The 23868-nt window shown below is 39.8% G+C and overlaps 1 protein-coding gene across 1 annotated transcript in view; it reads left to right on the forward strand.

Annotated features, from left to right (window-relative positions):
• Positions 1-23868, forward strand: part of MEIOC (meiosis specific with coiled-coil domain) — a 2160044-nt gene that overhangs the window by 1855585 nt on the left and 280591 nt on the right. Inside the window, exon 5 of the mRNA XM_044055092.1 lies at positions 2112-2292. Within this exon, the coding sequence (XP_043911027.1) occupies positions 2112-2292 (181 nt within the window). The remainder of the gene's footprint in view (positions 1-2111; positions 2293-23868) is intronic.

Consider the following 23868-nt stretch of genomic DNA (forward strand, 5'->3'; position numbering starts at 1 on the left):
TTTTCTGGTTCAGCTACCAGTTGATACAGTTTGTGCTGCAGCAACATGGGCAAGACCACATACCTTTATCACTCATTACAAAGTCGAATTGGCCTGCAGGAACAGGGCCTCTTTTGGTTCCACGATTCTGAAGAATATTCTCCCTTGAGCCACCCAAGAAAGATGGTGCTAGGGACTCTGTCTCAACCTCGTAAGAATGAAGGCGAGGTAGGACAACACATAAAGAAGTTACGTACTTACCATAACGTTCCATGTATGTTGTCCATCTTCGCCTTCATTCTTGCATCCCACCCTCCTTTCCCCCAACCATTTTTACTCCTGGAAGACTGAGTTGGAAAATTGGTTATCATTATTCTCTGGGCTTCTTTATTGCACTCTGTATTATTAAACTGTATTTATTTCTCTTACTGTTATTATAAATGCAAACAAGATCTGTGGAGTTTACCTAGTGCATGCTGCGATAGGGTTTAGGCACAACTAGTGAAAGACCTCGAGCTTGTATATAAAGGCCGAGTCGAATCCGAGGATCGGATCCGAACCCAACCTGGTAAGAATGAAGGCAAAGATGGACAACACACATGTAACTTTATGGTGAGTACATAACTTCTTTTTCTTATAAAGTTTTGTAATGCTTTGGAGCTTTTCTCCCTAGGCCTCTGCTAAAAATGGGCTTCTACCCAGTCGGACTTTCCCAGTAATCAAATGTCAATAAATAAATCAATCAATAAATATTTTATTTTTAAGGCAGGTTTTTGGATCATAATACTATGCTGTCCTGCACTTTACGGAATAATTTAAAGCAGTGACCATGTTGTTACATTTAAGGGCTTTTTTTCTTTCATATCTTTTGACTACATACGTTTTGTATGGCCTATCCCAGTTTTTGTATCTTGGGGAATAATATGTAAATTCACTCTGAACTCCTACTACTGCATTCACGTCTTCCATGCCAAATATTTTCATAAATGTCTTCAAAAATCTACCTTTCCTTTGTTATATTTCCACTTATGGGCTCCCCCCAGACACATCTTCCCTGCTGCAAATCAAATTCCAGTCCCTACCTGTAAGTAATATTTCCTGCTGAAAACTGATTATTTCTCCCAGCATTTTCTTAACCTCCATTATAGCAGTGTTAGGTGCGGTGGTGCAGTAGTTAGCGTTGTCGCCTCACAGCAAGAGGCTCTCTGGTTTGATCTTCGGCTGTGGTGTCTTCTGTGCGGAGTCTGCATGTCCTCCCTGTGGTTGTGTAGGTTTCCTCCGAGTGCTCCGGTTTCCTCCCACATCCCCAAAGACATGCTGCAAGTGGATTGGACGCGCTAAAAGTGGCCCTAGGCGTGAGTACGTGTGTGTGTCTGTGTGTGTGTGTGTGTGTGTGTGTGTGTGTGTGTGTGTGTGTGTGTGTGTGTGTGTGTGTGTGCCTTCTGCGGAAGGTTGGGTGCTGGGCTGGCAACTCGACACCATAAAAACTCCACTGCCAATCATGACCGGACAAGGTGTTCCGCTGTGGCGACGTCTAACCAGGAAAAGCCGAAAGAGAGAGAGAGATCTTTTGACTTCAAGGAAGCTTTGTGCTATTATATGCTGCAACTTCAGTCTTCAGATACTAAATACACCTGAGATTGTGTGCATGTTGTTTCCAAAGACTTAGGATCCTGCCTTAGGATCCTGCCATTCGATACTAGAAGGAAAGTTTCCTCAAAATGGGCTTCTGAAAAGACAGAATACTATCTTCTTTGTACAGTCTGTGGGAGAGAAGTTTTCCTTTTTCCTCCTTATTTAATGTGTGTTTCTTCCAGCTGTGTCTTTTACACATCTCTTTTAAGGAGCCAGCAGGGTATAACTAACATGGCTGCAGTATTACGATTGGGGGTATTGCTGCCTTAACTCACTGGTCAGTGCCACCTTCTGTACATTGTCAGCCACATAAAGCTTCCTGCAAAGTCCCGTCAGCCTTATACCAGTGTTGTGGGTGATAAGTATGTGTATGAATATTCAGAATTAATATCAAGTGGCTATTTCATGATGAGTATATATAGGTTCATAGGTAAATCATATAAATATAAATATATAATGTAGGTTTATATAAATAGTTTTTTATTTATTTATTATAGGTTGTTGCTTTGCTTGGAAAAATGGAGTATCTTCGCAGCTTTCCACTTCATGCCAATATATCTACAGCTCTTGCTAAACACTTAGAAGCAATTCATGTTGTTCAGACACGTAGAAGAGAAGAAATAATAAATACTTCCAGATGCCAAAGGCAGGGATTACCAAGACGCAAAGATGACCGAGGTAAATGAAAATTACTTTTGACTTGCAGTGGTTCTTTATAAATATGTATGCATTAATTTTCAAGAAAACATTAAAGAGCACTATGCAAATTTTTGCACTTGATTGACATATAAATCTCATGGAATTGCAGTTAATTGTTTTGCCAGACACTCTCCCGTTATATTATTTCTGCTGTAGAAATCAGATATTTATGTGTTTTATTTGCAGTTAAAAACATCTCCCTTTCAGTTTTCTTAACGTTATATCCCATCTGTCATAATGTCATGGGAGATAACTTTAAGAAAATTAGAGTATATACTTCTGTACCGGGAAACTTCAACATCTGTAGTAAAACATAGGTATTAATTTGAAATTGGCTTTGTGAAATATTATAGTACAAAGAATTTCAGCTTTGAAGAGCAAAATGTAATTGAGCAATTCAGAATGCTTTACTAATGTACATACAGTACTGGCCATTACCTTTTATAAAATCATTCTAAGGTTGTAACCATAAAGTGAAAACAGGCATATGAGAGAGAAAATAAAATAGAAACACAGCACAGCATAGATGCCATTGTTTGCAGAATGACCTGCAACTTCATCATCAGTATTACAGCTGCTGATGAAATGTAGTGTTATCATTGGTATCAGTAGAAGTGCCATAGTCCCTTAAATGTTGCAGCATTCATTAGCTGATTCTATAAGGCTGTATGTTAAAATTAATAATTTAGAATAAGTATACAGTTATCAGAAACACAGAACAAAACATCAAACTTACTCCATTATTGTAAATTAGAAACTTATTCAAAGAGGCTTATGCTATAGTATCATACACATATGCAAGGAACCTTGGGTACACAGTTGTGTCAGAATTTTCCTGCATACCATATATAATAAGGAGAGTAAGGTGTTTTTCGGCATATTTTCCATTTCTTTTTTATTACTAACTTCTACAGTTTCTTCTGCATTCATTTCTGAACTGTCATGTGATTTTGATTTGAAATTACCTCTGATCAAAGCACTGGGATCTTTCTGCTCTGTAATTTGTACCTGGTAAGTAGGTTTTCAGTATTGTTGTTATTTATCTTTCGCCCCAGTTTAGCAATGTGCCCACATCTAGTGTACTTACCATATGTACACATGTAGAAGTTGGTGTTCTACATATTGATCACTAATGTGGTAGTCTAAGCTGTATGGGTTTTATCCTGCATAGGCTATAATAGCTGGGCAGCTTCCAAAGCTTCAGGACACCTTCCACATGCCCAGACAATTAGCTCAAGCTGAGCTGACTAAAAAGACAGGTTTGGGTGCCAAGCCTCCTAGAGCTTTCCTGCCACCAGGAAGAGCACCCCTATAGTGCCTCTTTTAGGCAAGGTTCAAAGGATAAAACCACCACCGTAACAGATATAAGCATACAAAATCTGAAGGTAATGCTACTCAATGCTAGAAGTCTAAAGCTCAAAATGCACTCTCTCGAGGCACTCCTAAAAATGGAGAACATCGATATCTGTGCAGTAACTGAGACCTGGTTCAAGGCTCCAGAGAGCACCCCTGCAATACCAGGCTACAATTCTTACCACACTTTTCGGCCACAAAACCAAGACCGAAACACTAAAGGTGGAGGAGTGTCCATATTCACCAAGGATATTCACACCTCCAGGCTAGTTGCCCAACCGAATGCATCTGAAATTCTCCAGGTGCAACTAACACTAGGTAAGTCTGCAGTCCAAATTGTAGCTTGCTACAGATCCCCCACCATGCACCAAGATTCTCACTACACCTTTCTAAACATACTGGAAAATATTAAGATACAACCAAACACTCTAATACTGGGTGATTTCAACTACCCTGCCATTAATTGGGAAAACTACTTGCGTACCAACTCCTTTTCCCAACGGTTCTTGGAATTCATAAATTCCAATGCCCTGGATCAACTAATCCATTGTCCCACCAGGGGAGCCAATATCCTAGACCTGGTCATTACCAACCTGGGAGATAGATGCTCCAAACCAGTGGTCACCCCCTCATTGGTCAGGTCTAACCATAAGCAAATCACCTTTGACATCCACATCCCACCCCCACCCCCCCAATAAGGAAACCTCCTTAAAAAACTTCTCCAAAGCCAACTTCATGCTACTGAAGTCAGAAGTGACAAACTTCACAACACCCACGCAGACGGGATCTGGAAGTTCGACTGCAGAATCCTACACTAAGGCACTGTACGAGCACATCCACTCGTGCATGAATCGTGCCATCCCAAATAGAACCAAGATGCTGTTCTCCAAAAAAAGGAAGCCAATCTGGTGGTCCCCTGCTATAAACAAACTATACAACAGAAGGAAGAAACTGTTGCAGAAAAGAGGAAAATCCCAGGATGCAAAAAACTCCATCACCAGCCTCAGTAAAAAGCTGAGATCCCTCATAAAATCCTCAAAAGCTAGTTACAAAAATAAAATTGCCAAAGATTCCAAAGACAACCACAAGGCATTCTATAGTTATGTCAAGAATCTAAATGGCAATGCTCAGATCTGCTCTGAGCTACAACAGAATGGCATTAAATATACTGATCCCAAGGATATTGCCAATATTCTGGCAAATCGATTTAGCGCCAACTTCACCCCCCCTCACCCACTAAAGGGCCCATCTCAATACCAAAAGATTGCCAAATTCCGATAATCAAGGCCACACAGGTAGAAACCGCACTCTCCAAAGCTAAGAATACAGCATCCATGGGACCAGAAGACATCCCAGGCTGTGTCCTAGATGAACTACAAAATGAACTGGCATGTCACGTAAGTGTCATGTTTAATCACAGCCTCACTTCAGGCTTCGTGCCCACTGAGTGGCGCACAGCTACAGTTATCCCGCTCCACAAGGGAGGATCCGATTTAGATCCTGGGAACTACTGTCCCATCAGTCTGACAAGCCTGATCTGCAAGGGCATGGAACGCATTATCATGGAACTTATAAACAAAGACATTGGCAACCTTCAAACAGTGGACCCCACCCAGTTTGGGTTTGTGAAGGGCCGATCTTGTCTCCTGAATCTGATTGACTTCTTCAAATCAGTCTCCAGAGCTGTGGATTAGGGTACGGTGGTCCACACAGCCTATCTGGACCTCGCCAAGGCCTTCAACATCATCCCTCACTCTGGAACCATAGATAAACTTACTAAGCTGAGCATAAATCCCACGTCACTCGATGGGCTGCCAACTGGCTTACTCACAGAACCCAGACTGTAAAAGTAGCCGGCTCCAAATCCATCTCCAGACAAGTGACAAGTGGAGTACCTCAGGGTTCAGTCTTGGGACCACTCTTGTTTGGCAGCTACTTCTCTGAAGTACAGGCCTACACTAAGGGACTCTGGCTAACAAAGTTTGCAGATGACTGCAAACTGGGAGCCATTACTGAGTCCCCAAATGATGGGATATTCTACAAAAAGGCCTTACAGAAACAGATGCCTGGTGCCAGAGCCATGGGCTCAAGCTTAATGCCAAGAAATGTATAGTTATCCCCGTTGGAAAAAAACATGTACCCATGAATTACCACATAGGTTGCAGGACGCTAAACATCAAAAGTGTGATGAGAGACTTAGGGACACAGGTGGGCAGTGGTCTCACTTTTGATAACCACATCTCCACAACAGTCAGGAAATCCTTCTATGTGGCACACCTCATCACTAAGGGCTTTTCATCCAGAAAAAAGGATGTCATTGTCCCACTGTACTCATCCCTCATTAGACCCATTATAGAGTATAATGCCCCGTTTGGTATGTACCTCACAAGACATCTGCAACAGCTGGAAAAGCCACAGAAATACCTCACTAAAAGAATCACAGGCCTAAAGCAGATGCCATATGCTGACTGTCTAAAAAAACTCCAGCTATACTCTGTGGCATATTGTCTACTCAGAGGCGATCTCTGCTTAACATACAAGGCCATGTCAAACCCTGAGCTGTTGGACATGCTCCACTTAAAGAAATCCCAATCCCTCAGAGCCACACGCTCCAGGGATCTAAACCTTGTCATCACAATGAACAAAACATGCTGGAGGGATAGGTTCCTGACCCAGAGACTCCCCATACTCTGGAATAGACTGCCCATACATGTCAAGCAGAGTGCCCCATTGGCCCTCTTCAAAAGGAACCTTGATGATTGGATGGGAGATAGGAAATTCACCCCGGGGATCATGTCAGTCGCCCTGCTAGACAGGGGTCCAGAGAAGTAAATATTGTGGTAAGAAATATCCAGGGAATTGTTATGGCTAGGCTTGCATAGGCCCTAGGGCCAATAGCCTAGTACCAGCCTATGAACCTATGTGGGCTTTCAAGAACCTGTGCTTAGGTAACGTTGTTCCATTACTGAACAATTAACTTCCCTTCAGGGAAAGACCGTCTACATTACTTTTAAAGTTGTATCTGATGTTGTCTTTTCTGTTTGTACTGCAGCATATGGGTCTTCAGATCTGAGTAGGATCTGACTTTGGCCATTTCAAGCTTTGGTTCCAGTGCTCAGGCTCCTTCCCTTACTCATAATTCCACCGTGTTGACCCAGGTACCTCAGATCTCATTTGCCCCCACAAGCAGAGGATGGGTATGTTGGTGCTCAGTTGCATATTAGATAAGTGAACTTTTAAATAACTTTTTGATAAAGTTCTTTTATTATTATTATTATTATTATTATTATTATTATTATTATTATTATTCCTATATCTTTCTGCACTAAGTTTTTCCCTTGTCCTGTACTTTAGGTTTTAAACATTTCCTTTTCCAAGAAACAAAACAAAAAAAAAATTATAGTTGCTTTAATTTACATTTATACACAAAAAGAAGAGGATCTATCCTTCTTTTGTCTCTTGCTCTCCTTGTTTTAGGAAGTCAGACAAACTGTCAGGTTTTAAGAAATGTGTGAAGAGAAAAACGACCAGCCAGTAAATCCACCAGAATTTATTTAAAACTTTAGAAACTGTTCTCTAACGCCAGTAAATCCACCAGAATTTATTTAAAACTTTAGAAACTGTTCTCTAACGTCTCGGCTAAACACAAAACCCTAAGGCTTACCGAAACAGACATGGGCAAGTTGATGAGGAGATTTCTTTGGATCCAGATCCAGCTGGGCGTCCTCCCACCTCCAGCTACTGTCATGTTTGGGGGAATAACTTCTTTCCTGCATTCAGTTATTGCTCCTTATTGCTCCTTATTGCTCCTTCTCTGATCCTTCCTTTTGGATCAGGGCATTGGGATCTGGCTTCCACCCAGAGCAGATCTGTATCTGCACCTAGGGTGTTTTCTTCCTCAGCACCGATGAGTTCTTTGATTCGATCAGTTTTGACCTTACAGAGCCATCTGAATTTTGGAGTCAAATGATCAGTGCTGACTCCGGTAGGGTAGGTTCAGAATTGAGGTCTTTGGAACTGTTCCTCCCCTTGGAGCCTTGGCATTAGATAGTTGAGCTGCAGTATCAATCTGGGATCCAAGACATTTGGTATCCCAGGTGATCCTCCTTTGGAGTTTCGGCTGCTAAGGCTAGGTTTGCTTGATCTGTATTGAGCTTGGCTTTTGAAAGTGTTCTCTCTCAACCCAGAGAACACAGCTGAACCCATCCCTAAGAAACCAGATAAGTTCCTCGTTGCTCCTAAAGATCATCACTATTAGAGGAAGGACCCAGATGTGGACTCCTTGACAGTGGCAACGGTCCCCAAAAAGGAACTATCAGAAGAAAGTTCCTCTGGCCATTTACCAAACAGGGAGTCTCGCTCATTAGACAGATTTGGGAAGTGAGTTTACACCGCATCTACTTTCTTGGTGAGGGAATTGAATTATCTGCTATATGTTACAAGTCTACAGAAGAATTTGACTAAGGAGCTCACCACATCTCTCCCAAGGACCTTGTCTATGGTTCAAAGAAAGTCCACTGATGCAGAGTTGGATACCCACCAGTCCTTTTGTAATGTCTCTATGCTTCTTATATGCAGCGTCACAGAGGATGCATGTAGAGCAGCTGACACAAGCACATCCATCAGGAGACATGCTTGGATGAGGTTCTGTGACTTTGCAGAACATTTTAAAATGTCTCTTATGATGGATCAACTCTCTTTGGTCTCAAAGTGAAAGACATAATTTCTTTTGCATCCTCAACTTCTATTATAATGTAGAGGCTCAATTCCTCAGAGCTGCTCTTGGTTTGGCTACTTTGCCTGAGAGCTACAGAAAATCTGCTGCATCTAAAAGCCATCCGCTGCTAAAAGAACAAAGGTAAGTATAATTTTGCACTTCTGCTGATTATTTTTAGTGTGCTTTATAAGAAGCCTGTGTTAATTGTTACATTTCTTGCATTTTAGCCGAGTTTCAAAGCTGAACTGTTTCCACTGCTGCTGTAGTACTTAATTATATTGCGTCTACTAGTTTTACAAAACAGTAGTATCTAGATTGTTTGATTTCCCTGCATTTGAGCGCTAAACCAGCATTTTTACATTAAGAGGGTTTTTCTGACTGCACTCTTGTGGCAGAAGTGTGCTGTAGCAAACCTGTCTGAGTTGGGGGCTGCTAGCTGAAAGTTTATTGTGTGTTTTCCTGATTGATCTGTAGCCCTTGCTATTGTAAAGCTTGTTTATCTGATTATGTGTAAGTCCAATGTTTGCATGGGTTTATGCTCAGTTCCCCAGACCTGCTGTTGATTTGGACACTTCACCTGAGAGTTACAGGGCATCTGCTGCATCTAAAGCCATTCTCTACTAAAAAAAATGAAAATAAGTAAAATTTTGCACTTCTGCTGATTACTGTTACTTTATTTCCTAAGAATTATGTATAAATTGTTACATTTCTCATACTTTAGTAGAGTTTTAAAGCTAAACTGTTTCCACTGCTGGTGCAGTACGTAATTACATTGTGTATGCTAGTTTTACAGGACAGTAGTATCTACTAGATTGCTTGGTTTCCATGCACCTGAGCTGTAAACCAGCATTTTTACATTAAGAAGGTTTTCTGACTGCATTCTTGTGGCAGAAGTGTGCTGTAGCAAACCTATCTGAGTTGGGGGCTGCTGGCTGAAAGCTTATTGTGTGTTTTCCTGATTGGTCTGTAGGTTTTGCTATTGTAAAACTTGTTTATTTGATTCTTTATAAACCCAGTGTTTGCGCTAGGCTGCTATCCATGCAGTGGAGGCTAGCAGTGCCCTGTATAGACGCAAATGCTGTCAAGCTAAAATTTCCCTTAGAAAAAATATCTCTTCAACCTTCCCCAGTCCTCCTGCACTCTAGGAATATCTGACTTGCCACAAGGAGCAGCATCACCTTGTTGGATAGCTGCAGTTCACACTGAATATAGCACCCACTCTTCATCTGTGTGCTGTCATCCCAGTTCAGTTAAATCTCTCCACTCTTCTTAGTGGTTAAAAAACCTAAAGCCGTGGATAGGCACTTTGCTGCTATACTGTGGCACACAAACTGGATAACTCCACAAAAAACACCCAAGGCACAGTGCAGCATTTGCAAACTATTATAAAACAAAAGATAAACACTTTCGTCCACATGAATTAGGACTTCATCAGATAATAAAACTTAACAAAAAATGCCTTAAATAATATAAAAAGTCACATGATCTACACACCCACAAATGGAACACTCTTAAAGAGATATTAAAAGTAAACAAAACGACACAATATGATATAACATGTCACTATACTAAGACCATAGTTATGTATAATATGCTTCTTTCATTAACAAGCTTTATATTGAGATACTGTCATTTAGCTCTGGTGGGGAGGGGTTGTCCCATTAAAATTTATTTCCCACCAAAGTTCACTTTCTTCAATACGAATTTTCCATGGACCACCCCAAACACTAACTGGAACCTGCTGAATAATACTGAATAAAAAACGGTGTGAGGGATATTTTGAAATATGTCTAAACAAAGCATTGGTAGTTCTTTCTACCTGTATATCATAATTATGTTCATATATACAATCCTTAATCCTTTTTTCCATTTTGCCAATATAAAATCCTTCACACATCTGGTATAAAGCAATGTAAATTATACCTTTGGTATTACAAGTAAATTTATCTTAAACTTTGCATTTCTTATTTTTTACAAAAAGTATCACCTTTCAATAAAAACGAACATTGGGAACATATCCCACACTTGTATTAACCATCCCATTGTGGCTTCTTGACAGAAACAATATTATCATAAAGGGTTTTGAAACTAAAAGTCTTTTTGTAAAGAATATGTGGCTCTTTTCCCAATTGCTCACATAACATAAAATTTGAAGTTCTTCTATCTCGCCATTCATTCTTACTGATGGGTTCGGAGCTGATACTCGTCTCCGACTCGGCCAACTGCAAAAGCTCGAGGTCTTCAACCAACTTGAGGCCAACTCCCTATCCCATGATGCACCCTGATCTTCCCGCAGATCTCATTTACCGCTGCAACCTGATCGGACGTTCATCAGCTCTGACCAGTGAATAACTTTATATTTTTGATAAATAACTGTTGAAAATAGCTTAGACTGTTAGTTAGTGATTTAGATAGTTTAGACCATAGATAATATAGTTAGATACTAGTGGCCATGTTTTTAGGCCTTTTTTTCTCCCTATCTCTTGCTTAGTTTGTTAAGTCTTTCGTTAAATTAGTGAGATATTAGTGGCCGTGTTTTTAGGCTTTTATTCTCTCTTAAAATTATATTGAGTGTGTGTATCCTTTAAATTAGAGCCCTTCTTTTTCACAGGGCACATAGTTTAACTTAGTGTAAAGTTATATTAACATTAATAGGTAGATATTAGTGGCTGTGTTTTTAGGCCTTTTTTTCCCTATCTATAACATTGTATTATGTGTGCTATCTGCTAGATTAGAGCCCTTCTTTTTTTACAGGGCAGATAGTTTATCTTAACTTAAAGTGATATTAACAGCTACATTTCCTCAGAGCCTTTTTTTTTTACAAGGCTTTAATAGTTGTTTAGATATTAGTGTTAGAGCCCTGTTATTTACAGGACAAAACTTGCTGTGAAATATTACTGTTGTTATTCTTGTTGGTACTTCTGTGTGTATATATATATATATATATATATATATATATATATATATATATATATATATATATATATATATATATATATATATATATATTGTCTCTGATTATGTCTCATTAGGAGAAGTAAAAAAAAACAAGTCTGGCTTTAAAAAATGCCCAAGATGTGGGCAAAAGATGTCTATAACCAATGGACATACTGAATGTGTCTACTGTTTGGGTGAGGTACACCTTCAGGAAAGCTGTGCTATATGCCACTCTTTTAACTCAAGAGCGTTGCGTGAAAGAAAAAGAAAACTCATGGATAAGGGTCTGTTAAAATCCTCTTTCCAAGAATTGCTGGATAAGTCTGACAAGCACTCCAAAAGCCTTCGGAACCAATGAAGAGTTGATCTACTTCAAAATCAGCCTCTAGTAAAGCTTCAACATCGGTTCCACAGCCTTCAGAACTGACTGTTGTTATGGTTAGGAGCCGGTCCCCGACCTTGGAGCCGGAATCTCCTACACTAAAATCACCCATATTACAATCAGTGGCTTCGTCACATTCTTCACAGGCCTCAAGTAGACTGTCTGATTTGGATGTGGACAGGGTGGTGAAGAAGCTTCTACAGATACCGGTGCTGGAAAAATTTTATCGGCACCAACCCTGGGGGTTTCGGAGCTGACTTTATTTCCCAAAACATCTTCTGTTCCTCCTCCAATCTGCATGGAAGTTTTGGAGCCGGAGAGCACGGAACTGATGATCGTGGAACCCTCGGGACTGACAAATACTTTAAGCTTTTCAGTCCCGACTGCTCTGATGTCTTCGACGCCGACCAAAGGATCTCAGAGCTGACACTCACCAGTCGGGTCTGGGGATGACAGTAGGACCGACTTGTCGGTGCCGACTTTACTTCTTGGGGCTTCGGCTCAAATGAGTTTGGTCCCGACCTCTGGCTTGGAGCCCTATGTACCAGCTCAGTTTCCATCGAATCTTCGGATCCGAGGGATTCCTCTCGTCCGGACCGAGGGGCCTTCGACGCTTATGAGGAGGGCCTTGTCCACCCCGACGACCACTCCATCAGTTCCGGTAGCTCCCTTCCTGAAAGCACTAGCGTTTGCCTCTTCATCACACACTCCATTAAAGCGTAGAGATCCTGAGCCTCAGGAAGCCCGATTGGGTGAGCCATGTTCTTCCGAGACCTCTCCAGAAGCTCCCACTGAAGAGGTGCCTAGGAAGAGACTTTGCAAGAGGAAGCATCTGGACTCCCCACAAGAGTCCGTCCCTTTGGATACTGACTTGGATGAGTCAGAAGGGTCCCCACAATCCTCCTCAGACGATATCTCCTTTGCAGATCTCTTAGAAATTCTTAAACAGAGGAGTGTCTGGAAATCCCTTAACCCTACTGATGATGAGTCAGTTCTGAAGGCTTTTGGGTCTCAACCCTCCACCTCTTGGGTGTCTCCACCCTTTGATGAGTTGCTTGAATTACTCACTCAAAAGGCATGTGAGTCCCCAGACACCACGGAGCCTGTACCCAGGAGGTCTAATAAATGTATAACTTGCCCTCAAGATAGAGCTTACCTTACTAAAGGAGTGCCTGTTGATGCTATGGTGGCGGCGGCAGCCACCAAGAAGGAATTATCAGAGACTTATTCATCTGTTCATCCTCCTAATAGAGAATTCAGGATCATGGACAGATACGGGAAGCATATGTTTAGTTCAGCGGCCTTTGTCCTTCAATCGCTGAACTACCTCACACATTTCATTAGATTACAAAGGGATCTCCTGAAGGAGCTGGGAGACACCCTGCAGGGTTCAGTAGCTGCGGAGTTTTCAGACAAGGTAACTTCCCAGCTCTACGCTCTTAATTCAATTGTGAACTCTTCCATGCTTCTGTTATCATATGCAGCTGATGGTACAAGCAGAGCAGCAGTACAGGAATCGCTCACTGCCACCACCAAGCATCAACTCATTCAGGCAAGGGACACAACCTTAAATCTCTGCAATCAATTCGGGATTACCATCAACTCAGAAAAATCTGCCTTATCGCCATCACAACAGACTGTTTTTATAGGAACAGAACTAGACACAGTTTCAGTGAAATTAAGTTTGTCTCCATAAAGAGTTTGTGTCTTTCGAAAACAAATATTAGACTTGCTTCCAAGGACAAAAGCCCCAGTCTCAATGGTACTCAGATTGCTAGGATCAATGGCGGCAGTGATCATAGCTATTCCCCTCACTCGAATGCATATGCGAGTTCTACAATGGCTACTTTTCTCTCAATGGTCCTTTCAAGAACTCCCAATGTCACACCAAATCATCATAACGAATACGTGCAAGTGGGACCTTCTATGGTGGCTGACATTTCAATAGGTAACTTGGGGCCGTCCATTCGTTCTACCCAATCCCATAGCCACAGTGAGCATGGATGCTTCCTTGATAGGGTGGAGGGGCACTATCAGGGAAGAACAGCCCAAGGCACGTAGAAGAAACATGAAGCTCATCTGCATATAAATGTTCTGGAGATGAGAGCAGTAATTCTAGCGTTGCAGTCCTTTCAAGACTCTCTACCTCCGGGAACAATTGCAGTTCAGACAGACAACATGTCAGTAGTCTGGTACATAAACAAACAAGGATGAACCAAATCTTACCCCCTGTGTCGAGAGGCCCAGAGAGTATGGCAGAGGGAAAACTCCACCCAGCACTTTCTGATAACAACACACATCCCGGGGAGATCCAATGTGATAGCAGGCAAGCTAAGCGGGGCAATTCTTTTGCCTCAGGAGTTGTCCCTAAAGAAACAAGTAGCAGAACGGATATTCCGCAGGTAGGCCAACCTTGCTGTGATCTCTTTGCAACCCCAGCAAACAAGAAATGCAGCAGCTACTTTGCCCTGATCCCCCCGCCAGGGGATGCTCCAAGGGATGCACTGGTGCACAATTGGCCCCTGAGTCTCCTTTATGCCTTTCCCCCCTTCCCTCTGATACCCAAAGTATTACAGAAAGCAAAGTCTTTGGGAAGGACTATAATCTTAATAGCCCTTTACTGGCCTCGGCAAATTTGGTTTCCCTTCCTCCAGCCTCATCTCTTGGAAGAATCCTGGACCCAGTTTTGGATCTGCTGACTCATTCATTGGGGGCTCTTGATCCTTCTCTTCATTCCCTCAAACTGACAGCTTGGCTGCTCCAGTTCCAACAATGGCCAGAATTTACAACCTCTCAGCTGAGGCCCAACATATTATAACATCCTCTCATAAATCATCCACCAGAAAAGTATATCTTAGGAAATGGAAGAGATTTTCTGTACGGGCATCTCAGAATGATGTTGATCCCTACCTAGCTCCAATCCCATCTATACTGGAATTTCTGACTAAACTTTTCAACGAAGGAGCTGCTGCAGCCACCATCAGAGTTCAATTAGCAGCAATCTCAAACTTTCATCTTGGCTTCCAAGGTTCTAATGTCATGTCACAGCAACTCTCTAAAGCCTTTCTTAAAGGTACCATTCATTTGAGACCACCAACCAGAGATCCAGCCATGCCATGGAATCTAAATTTTATTCTCTCCCAAATTATATTACCTCCCTTCAAAACAGCCTTGTCTTGTCATTTGAAATTCCTCTCATGGAAGACTATATTTTTGATAGGTATTACTTCTGCCTGGAGTATTTCTGAGTTGCAGGCCTTAACCATCAAACCTCCTTATCTGATTTTCCATAATGACAGTTTCACCCAGAACTAATCCATCCTTCTTAACCAAGTGTTTGTTCAAAGACAAATCTTAACCAATCCAACGAGTTGCCTGTTTTCTTTCCAAAATACATAAATAAGATGGAACACATGCTGCACAAACTTGATGTCCATAAACAACTCCAATTTTATCTAAATAGGACGAAAGATTCAAATCAACGGATCAGCTCTTTGTTTCCTTTTCGGAGTCAAAAAAGGTGCCCCAGTGACAAACGTAACCTTGTCAAGATGGCTCTTAGATTGCATTTTCTTCATTTATAGTTCAGAGAATGCTCCCTTACAACAGAAAATAAAGGCCCACTCTACTAGAGCTGTTTCAACCTCATTAGTCTTTTCTGCAAGGTTACCATTAGATTCTATTTGTGCAGCAACTACCTGGTCAAGACCTCATAGCTTTATCACTCATTACAAAGTAGACAAGGCCTCCAGGGAAAGGGCCTCCTTTGATTCCACAGTTCTGAGGAACATTCTTCAGTGCGCCACCCAAGAAAGATGGTGCTTGGGACGCAATCCATCAGTAAGAATGAATGGCGAGATAGAACAACTTCACATAAAGACGTTATGTACTCACCATAACGTTCCATGTGAGTTGTTCATCTCGCCTTCATTCTTACGTCCCACCCTCCAACCCCCATCCAGTCTACTTGAGGTCCATCATCTTTGTTATATGGTGCATTGTCTCCTATCCAGCTCTCAGAGTGGCATGATAATGGTAGTAGGAAGTCAGTTGGCAGCAAACAAGATCTTAGGGAAGATCATGGTGCATCATGAGATAGGGAGTTGGCCTTGAGCTGGTTGAAGACCTCAAGCTTTTGCAGTTGGCCGAGTCGAGCCGAGGATTGGCTCCGAACCCATCAGTAAGAATGAAGGCGAGAGAACAACTCACATGGAACGTTATGGTGAGTACATAACTTCTTTGTCTTTTTTAATGAATTTCCTATTTTTTAAATAAAATCTTACCAATCTCAGAACTATTTGTAGAAAATGTAATAAATGAGTGATGATACTTTAGAGCCTGGAGTAAACTTATATTAATATTTGAATCGCCATCATTTTCTAAGGGTGTCACAGCTGATAACATATTATTCATGTGTAATAGTGGCATATACACCCCTCCAGATTTTTTTAACTACCTGTGCTTTGATGGGGACCAGAAAGGACTTTGGATATCCCCTATTTAAAAATATATTACAAAATAGATCGCACTCAACTAAAAAAAATCTTCAGCGTTAGAGACCATTCAAGCAGCACATACTAATTGATCTTTTACAATGGCATGTTTTTGGTACAAAGGATGATTACTAGTAAAGTGTAGGAATGACTTAGAATTTGTCGGTTTCCTGTATATTTTAGAGTAAAGTTGTGTAATATCAAAGCTTTTAGTAAGATTAACATTAAAATATAATATACTTTCAGAGGTGATATCATGGCCACCGGAACCATAGAGCAAAGGGGGAGGGGAGCCCCCACACACACTTTTGCAGAGCACCTCCCGTTCTTTATTTTTGTGCTTTAGCTGATGTCATCGCGTGCGTGATGATGTCAGCTCATCAGGGCTTCCAGCCTGTCGGAGCTCGTGGCGCACGTATTGCCGGGTTTTGCGAGCGGGAACAGACGGTTTTATTTTAGCTGCTGCTGAAGGTTTTATTTTGCTGCTGAAGGATTTACGTTCGGAAGCTGCCTGGGTGAAAATCTGAGTTTTCAGAGTAAGATGTGTGTGTGTGTGAAAATGCCCCCAACGGAATACATCTGGTAGCTATAGGTAGTCAGGCTCAAACCCTGTACCTTGGGTACAGGTAAAAAGAGCCTAAAGTCCCTAGCCACCATCACTTGTGAATTTATGCATCAGTGGTAAAACAAAACCTTTTATTCTAGCAATTTTCTAAGGTTATAAAATCAGTATTTGAAATGTGTCCCTATTTTGGGGCTGTATTCCCCCTTTATTGGCTTTGTTCTGTATTTTTGTGCTAAGAGGTTGAGAGCTATGGTGATAAGTGAGAACTGAATTCACTAAATGATATGATAGCCATTTAAGCTTGTCTTCCTGTCTTTCAAGAAACTGCTGGTTTAGCTTAGTGGTATATTGCTCTGACTGTAATGCACAGGGTTCTGGGTTCAAGACTTGGCAGTTAAAAGCATGGTGGTAACACAACATTTTATGCAAGCAACTTTACAAAATTATACAAGCAATGTTTAAAATGTGTCCCTGGTTTTTGGCCTTTTGCCCCCCCTCCCCCATTTAAAATAAGTTCAAGAAGCTGTGCAACATGCCTATGGCTTACACTACTGTGATTCTGTATTTATATATTGTGTGTAGAAGTAGACTGTTATCATGAACATTTTCTGAATAAGGCAGTTTTGTCATTATTGATGCATACATTTTGCTTCATTGCCTACTGAAAAAAATGTTCAAACAAATTTAAAATGCAACTGTGTGTGGAAGTAGACTGTTATCATGGAAATTTTCTGAATATGGCAGTTTTGTCATTATTGGTTAATGCATTTTTGTTTCATTGCCTACTGGAAAAATGTTTAAACAATAAATTTAAAATGCGCTCTAACTTAAGTCTAACAAGTGTGCTATATTATACAAGGAATATAATTTAATACAATCAGGCAGGTGAATCAAGGAATGCATACATGTATGCATGGGCCTAAAATGTGTTTGAAAACAGCCCAGAGGAAAGTGTGAAAGGCTCAAAATCCTGGGCAAATTTTAAGCTTTACTGTTGTTACCAAAGCAATGAATGAAGGTAAATCTTGACCTGGCCAAGCCTTTTGACACAATCCCCTACTCAGGTGTAGTACACAAGATGAATAATGTAGGAGCAAACACTTACATCACCAGCTGCATTGCCAACTTGGCTCACAGGATGCAGGAGATCAAAACAGATGAAGAGACCAGTCACCAATGGAGTCCCCCAGGGTTCAGTGCTGAGACTTTTTCTGTTTTGCATATACATCTCAAAAGTAAAAGGAAATACCAAAGAGCTTTGATCAGCTAAGTTTGAGATGACTGCAAGCTAGGAAAAGTTATTGAATCCCCAAATAACTTAACCATCATGTAGGAAAGTTTGTCCCAAATAGCTGGTGTCAAAATCATGACAATGCCCTCTGAGAACTGATCCAGTTGTTTGGCATTTGGGAACTTGTGTGTACAGTGATCTAACTTTTGACCAACATGTGCTCAGAGTCATAAGAAAGACTTTCTATATTGCACAGCTTATAAACAAATTGATTGCAACTAGATTTAGAGATGTTGTTGTCTCCCTTTACAAAGCTCTCATTATGTCAATCATTTTGTAAAATGCCCACTTTGGCATGTAGCTGTCCAGCCCCATGCAACAATTGGAATACCTTCATAGATACCTTACTAAAAGGATACAAGTCCTAAACAATAGGTCTTGCATGGACCACCTCAAAGATTTATTACTATACTCAGTATCCTAGAGTGCTTAGAGGTGACATGTCTGGCATACATAGCATCCTCCAACATAATACAGATGGACCTACTGAACATCAGCAAGTCAAATGGCATCAGAAATACTCAGTCCAGGTATCTAAACTGAATGTTGTAGAGAGATGGATATATATCGCAGAGGCTACCACTGTTCCAGAACAGACTATCCATAAAAATAAAGCAAAGCTCATCCATCCATATTCAAATGCAACTTGGATCTAAGGACGGGTAATAGAAAATGTACTCCAGGATTTCTCCTCATGCCACTAATGGATAGAGGCAGTTCCTAAATGCTGCATCCCTTACATGGCCCCCTCGAATTATCTATGGTATGATTACAGTTGTTCTCACTAGGGCTAATAATCAATTATCAGCCATGGGGATAGGTAAGACCAATCAGAAAATGTTAATTCAAGCACCAAAAAGGGAATTTTCTAAGCTTAAAATGTCCTCCAAGTGAACCTATGTTGTGCTAGCAAATAGTTATAAAAAAATTACCCTTTTTAGTTCACTAAGTGCCCCTGTCACCCTCCGTCCCTGTCTCCCCCCCCCCATCTTTAACAGCTTCCAGCACTTATGGCTGACATTGTATGTAAACTTCAAAAATGTAGTAGTGTTATTGAGCTATTCAGTAAAATTTCCTATCTTGTCCATACCATCAGACCAAGCAATAAATATATCGTCCAAAATCTGTATGTACTTGCTCTATGATTCAATATAACTGCTTTTGAAAACATATTTATCCTCCTAAGCTGCTATAACTATATTGATATATAAGGGGCCACGCACTGCTTTCATTGCAACTCCCCTTTATTGATGGAAGTAATGCCTCTCAAGCACAAAATAATTGTTTTGAAGAACTGTTTTCATGAGAGTGCTCAAAGTATTACTCAGTTCTTGTGAAACATCAGTTGAGGAAAAAAGGTATTCGGAGAACCATTTCACACCAACAGAATGGGGAATACAAGTGAGCAAATCTTGTACATCATTAGTAGTAAATATTAGATCTTTCACATTACTTAACATATTAACTCTTTGCAAAAAATTCCCATGAATCCTTACATATTTGTGTTATATTGTTCACTTTTGTACTTGAGTATAGCATGCCAAAAAATAGTTTTAGCTGTACCAGCATCAACTATAGGCCGAAAATGTGGGTGGTCTATATTCCTGTGTATTTTTGGCACACCAAATATCATGGGAATAGCAGGTTCTTTAACTGACAGAAAACGATAAATGTCATAACTAATTTCCCCTTTCATACAGATATCATGCAGTAGTACATTGATTTTATGGCATGAAAATTATATCTCATTCCGTGACACTTCAATCTATGCTCCGTCTTGGAAGTTAAATGTGTTGCTCATAGACAGTTTGGTTCATGACCACTAAATCCCCGCCCTGGTCGGAGCACATGAACCGCAAGTTATTCTCATGTTTTAAGTATGAAATGAATCTTCTTTCATGGGGGATTTAATTATCACAAGGTAATAAAGGTGTCAAATTGTTCAAATGCCTAAAATCAAGTTCACAAACTTGCTCAAAGATTTTAAGCATAGGGTGCAGTTCCAGATTAAATGTGCTAGGAATACGTAAAGCACCTACACCCACATTCAATGAAAAATGCTCAGCCATGATATATTGCAGATTTAAACCCCTGGTATAAAGTTTAAGTTCACATATCAGTTTAGTTAAATGCATTCTTTGAGCTGGCACAAAATAACAGCCTCTACAAAAAAGATCTGTGTGTTCCATACTGAGACTAAATGAACTATAATTGTATATTCTAACAACTTCAGTGGTAGAATCCCCCACGTTCACGTCGTGGGTCAGGGTCAGAATAAAAAGTATCCTGCCCTATATTTAAAACTGTAGGTGGTTGTGGGTAGGTCTTTGTGGTCACGCTCAAGTTTTTTAGCTTTCCTCTGTTGTATTTTACTACAAACGTTATCAACTTTAACAAAGATCAAGTTATATATCCTTTTGTCCTTTGCCTATTTTGCGTATCATGTTGACGAGACACAGCTGCATACAAGAGTTCATTTTGACATGCTTGTAGGTAATAAATTTCACAAGCTGCATAGTTTATAAGAGGAAAAATATTTTACTTCTGATTCTTATTAACAATGAATGCCAAATAGTTTTGCCAAGTTAGGTAACTGAGTTCAAACTGAGTGCACTCTACACACTGAAATGCAGAACATTTTTTTTTTTTACATTTTCAGAAAAAATCCACAGAAATCCATTTTAACATGTTTTTTACTCTCACAATTCCCTCTTTTTATTTAAAAAGTGGAAAATGGCTGTTCATTTTCAGTTTTTTCTTCAACGGTACATATTGAAACCTTCTCCAGTTTATTCAGGTTAACCATCATGATTTGCTGAACTCTGTAAGTTTTTCACAAATGACAACTTATGTAGCAATTCCAAATAGTTAGTATGACTATAATGCCTAACACTACTAATACAGGATGTATCAACCAATTTAACATATTTTTTCCTGATTTTGACCAACCAGTAAAGATATCCCACCAGTTGTGAACAGTGTCTTTTTTGGTGTTTTCAGCCAAACTAAGTAGTTTATCTTTTGCAATGATGCTTAATTCCTCATAATACAGAATACTTTTATTTCTTTTTTCCAAATACTCTTTGAGAATTTTAGTATTGTTTATTATGTTTTTTAAATTATCCAAAGGTACAAACATATTGGGAAGCTGTATTAAATCATAATTCCATTTCTTGGAAATATTTACTTCTATGGGTTAAATAAACACATAGCTCTTATTATTCCATGTAAAGAAATCAACATGTGATAAACATCCTACAAAAAGTCATTTTAAATTATGACCTACGCCTTGATCTGTAACCTGATAAATATACTGAGGAGCCACTTCTATAAACATTTGAAAAGAAGAGGGCATAATAGTACATGTACACAAATTAACAGAATGCTGCAGTAAGTATTGTTCATAGACAGCGAATGCTGTCCACAAATTAGTGCATTTTTAGTCTGTGTACAATACTCAGTTTTATATGTTTTCCTTGCATATCTATATAATTACTTTCAAATTGTGGCAACCAATACTCATACCCTTCTGGTACAAGAAATATCATAGGTAACACAGTAAACTGGCACATAATAGTGGTATTAGTAACATTATAATGCATAAACTTTCCTGTGCAATATTGTGGAGTACAGTATGTTACTTCAGTAAATAACCTAATCCAGTCAGTATCAGGTATCCATTTGTTGAACAATTGTCACCAAACATTTTCATTTTGTAACATACGTTCAGTTTGTCCTCTATTTTCCTGAATTTCCACATATAAAGATTGTATAGTACATTTTGTCCAATTTACAAAAATTGTCATGTTGCTATCAAAGATGTAGCTGCGTAGCATCATAATTGTCTAAAAATTGCTGCTGATAATTTATATTGTGCGGGTGTGTCTTCCATATTTCTGGAGTCCAAGATGCTTGTAAATGCACAATCTGAGACATATCTTCCCCCACTACTTTTAACCAATTAGTCAGAATTTCAATGTCAGCTGCATTAATAGCTCCCATACCTGTACCTAGGCTTCCTAACAGAGTATCATACCATGCCCTTTTATAGAGGTACCTGCCTGTGTCTGGGAATGTGATGTTAAAATGTACCACAACCTTTTGATACTGTCTGCCTACCATTTTACAGGTAGAAGGGATTTTGACCAAATGGTCTGTATGAACAGAAGTAGGTTTACCTGTTAATATTGATAGAACATATGCCCAATGTATGTGGCCTGTAATAACTGTGACATTAGTATATATTACAGAAAATGCAGTAGTAAAATTTAGTTGTATTTTTGTATTATTGGGAGGAATACTAATTCCCTGTATATCACGATTACCACATTTCTTTACATAGGTGAAGATTAGCCATTGTATTGATGGTGGATATTTCTTTGAATTTTCTCCTTTTTCCAAATAAAATATAGGAAATTGACAACATTTAATAGAAACTTTGGAATTAAATTCAGGGGTGACTTTAGGACTATTTGGTTGAATATAATGATGACCCTCAACCATATACCAAAAGGTAACATTGCTGGAAATCCTTATGTACCCGAAGATACAAGTAGCATTATATGGACAAATAAAATTGTCCTGCTGTCTTTGTTCACGAAATCAATTTACATTCCAACCTCGCTCTACAGTATTATTGTCATTGTTTATTTTTCAAACTTGCATTTTTTTTGTTTGACACCCTACCCCAAGCACTCCAATGAGTACAATCAGTGCAATGACAAACAGAATCTTCATTATGTACAATAATATAACCTTTCCACGTAAGTGGTATTAATCTCAAAAGTTGTTTTAATAGATGCTTTTTTAACTGTTTTAGACTTGACATTTGCCATGAGTCTACAAAAAAAAACACAAAACATGAAGTCACTTAATGACTTTCAACTGATTTATATGAACAAGAATCATTTTGCTTTTTTTTAATTTTCTTTAGCTTTGTACACTAGAGGTCCTAACTGAGCAATTACTTCAAAAGGTCCTTGCCAATTACTATCCCACGGACCATCCGTCTGGAATGTATTGATTAATACCTATGTCCCAGAGGGGAAAGTTTTCTTCTGGGATAACAGGATCCTTTGACCTTAATTTGAATGCTTGCATTTCTGATAAGGTTTGACACAATTCAGAAATATCTTTTAACCATTGTTGATGCTGTGCAATTTCTAATAATGGCCTGTTTGTATTAACAGTAGGATGAAATGGCAGTTGTACAGGCATTTTTCTACCTATCATGACTTCAAAAGGAGAGATCCCTGTTTTACTGTGTGGAGTTGCTCTGACATCCAGCAAGATTCCAGGCAAATGTTTTACCCAATTTACACCTTTTTCCAAGCAGGCTTTCTTAAGGCGTTCCTTAAGAGTCCTGTTCATTCTTTCAACTATCCCATTAGACTGGGGATGGTAAGGAACATGAAATTGTTGGTGGATACCAAGCAAATCACACAAAGCTTTCATCAGTTTACTGACAAATTGTGGCCTGTTATCGGATTCGATAACTCGTGGCCATCCCCAATGACAAAAAATGTTTTTCCATAAGGCTTCTGCTGTAGCCTTAGCCACCATTGTTTTTGTAGGAATTGCTTCTACCCATTTTGAAAAAACATCAATTACCACTAAAAGATACATGTACCTTCCTTTAGCTTGAGGTAATGGGCCTGCAAAGTCAATTTGGATGGCATACCAAGGTCCATAACCCAGCTACGTGGGATGCACAAGCCAGTGCATTTCTTTGTGCCGGTCCCAAGCCTGGACAAATGGGGAGGGTTGCGTCAGGAAGGGCATCCGGCGTAAAACCTCTGCCAAATTACGTACGCAGAG

This window comes from Protopterus annectens, chromosome 13.part0, assembly GCF_019279795.1.
Source record: "Protopterus annectens isolate FY-2018-M chromosome 13.part0, PAN1.0, whole genome shotgun sequence".
In the NCBI taxonomy this organism is placed as follows: Eukaryota; Metazoa; Chordata; order Ceratodontiformes; family Protopteridae; genus Protopterus; species Protopterus annectens.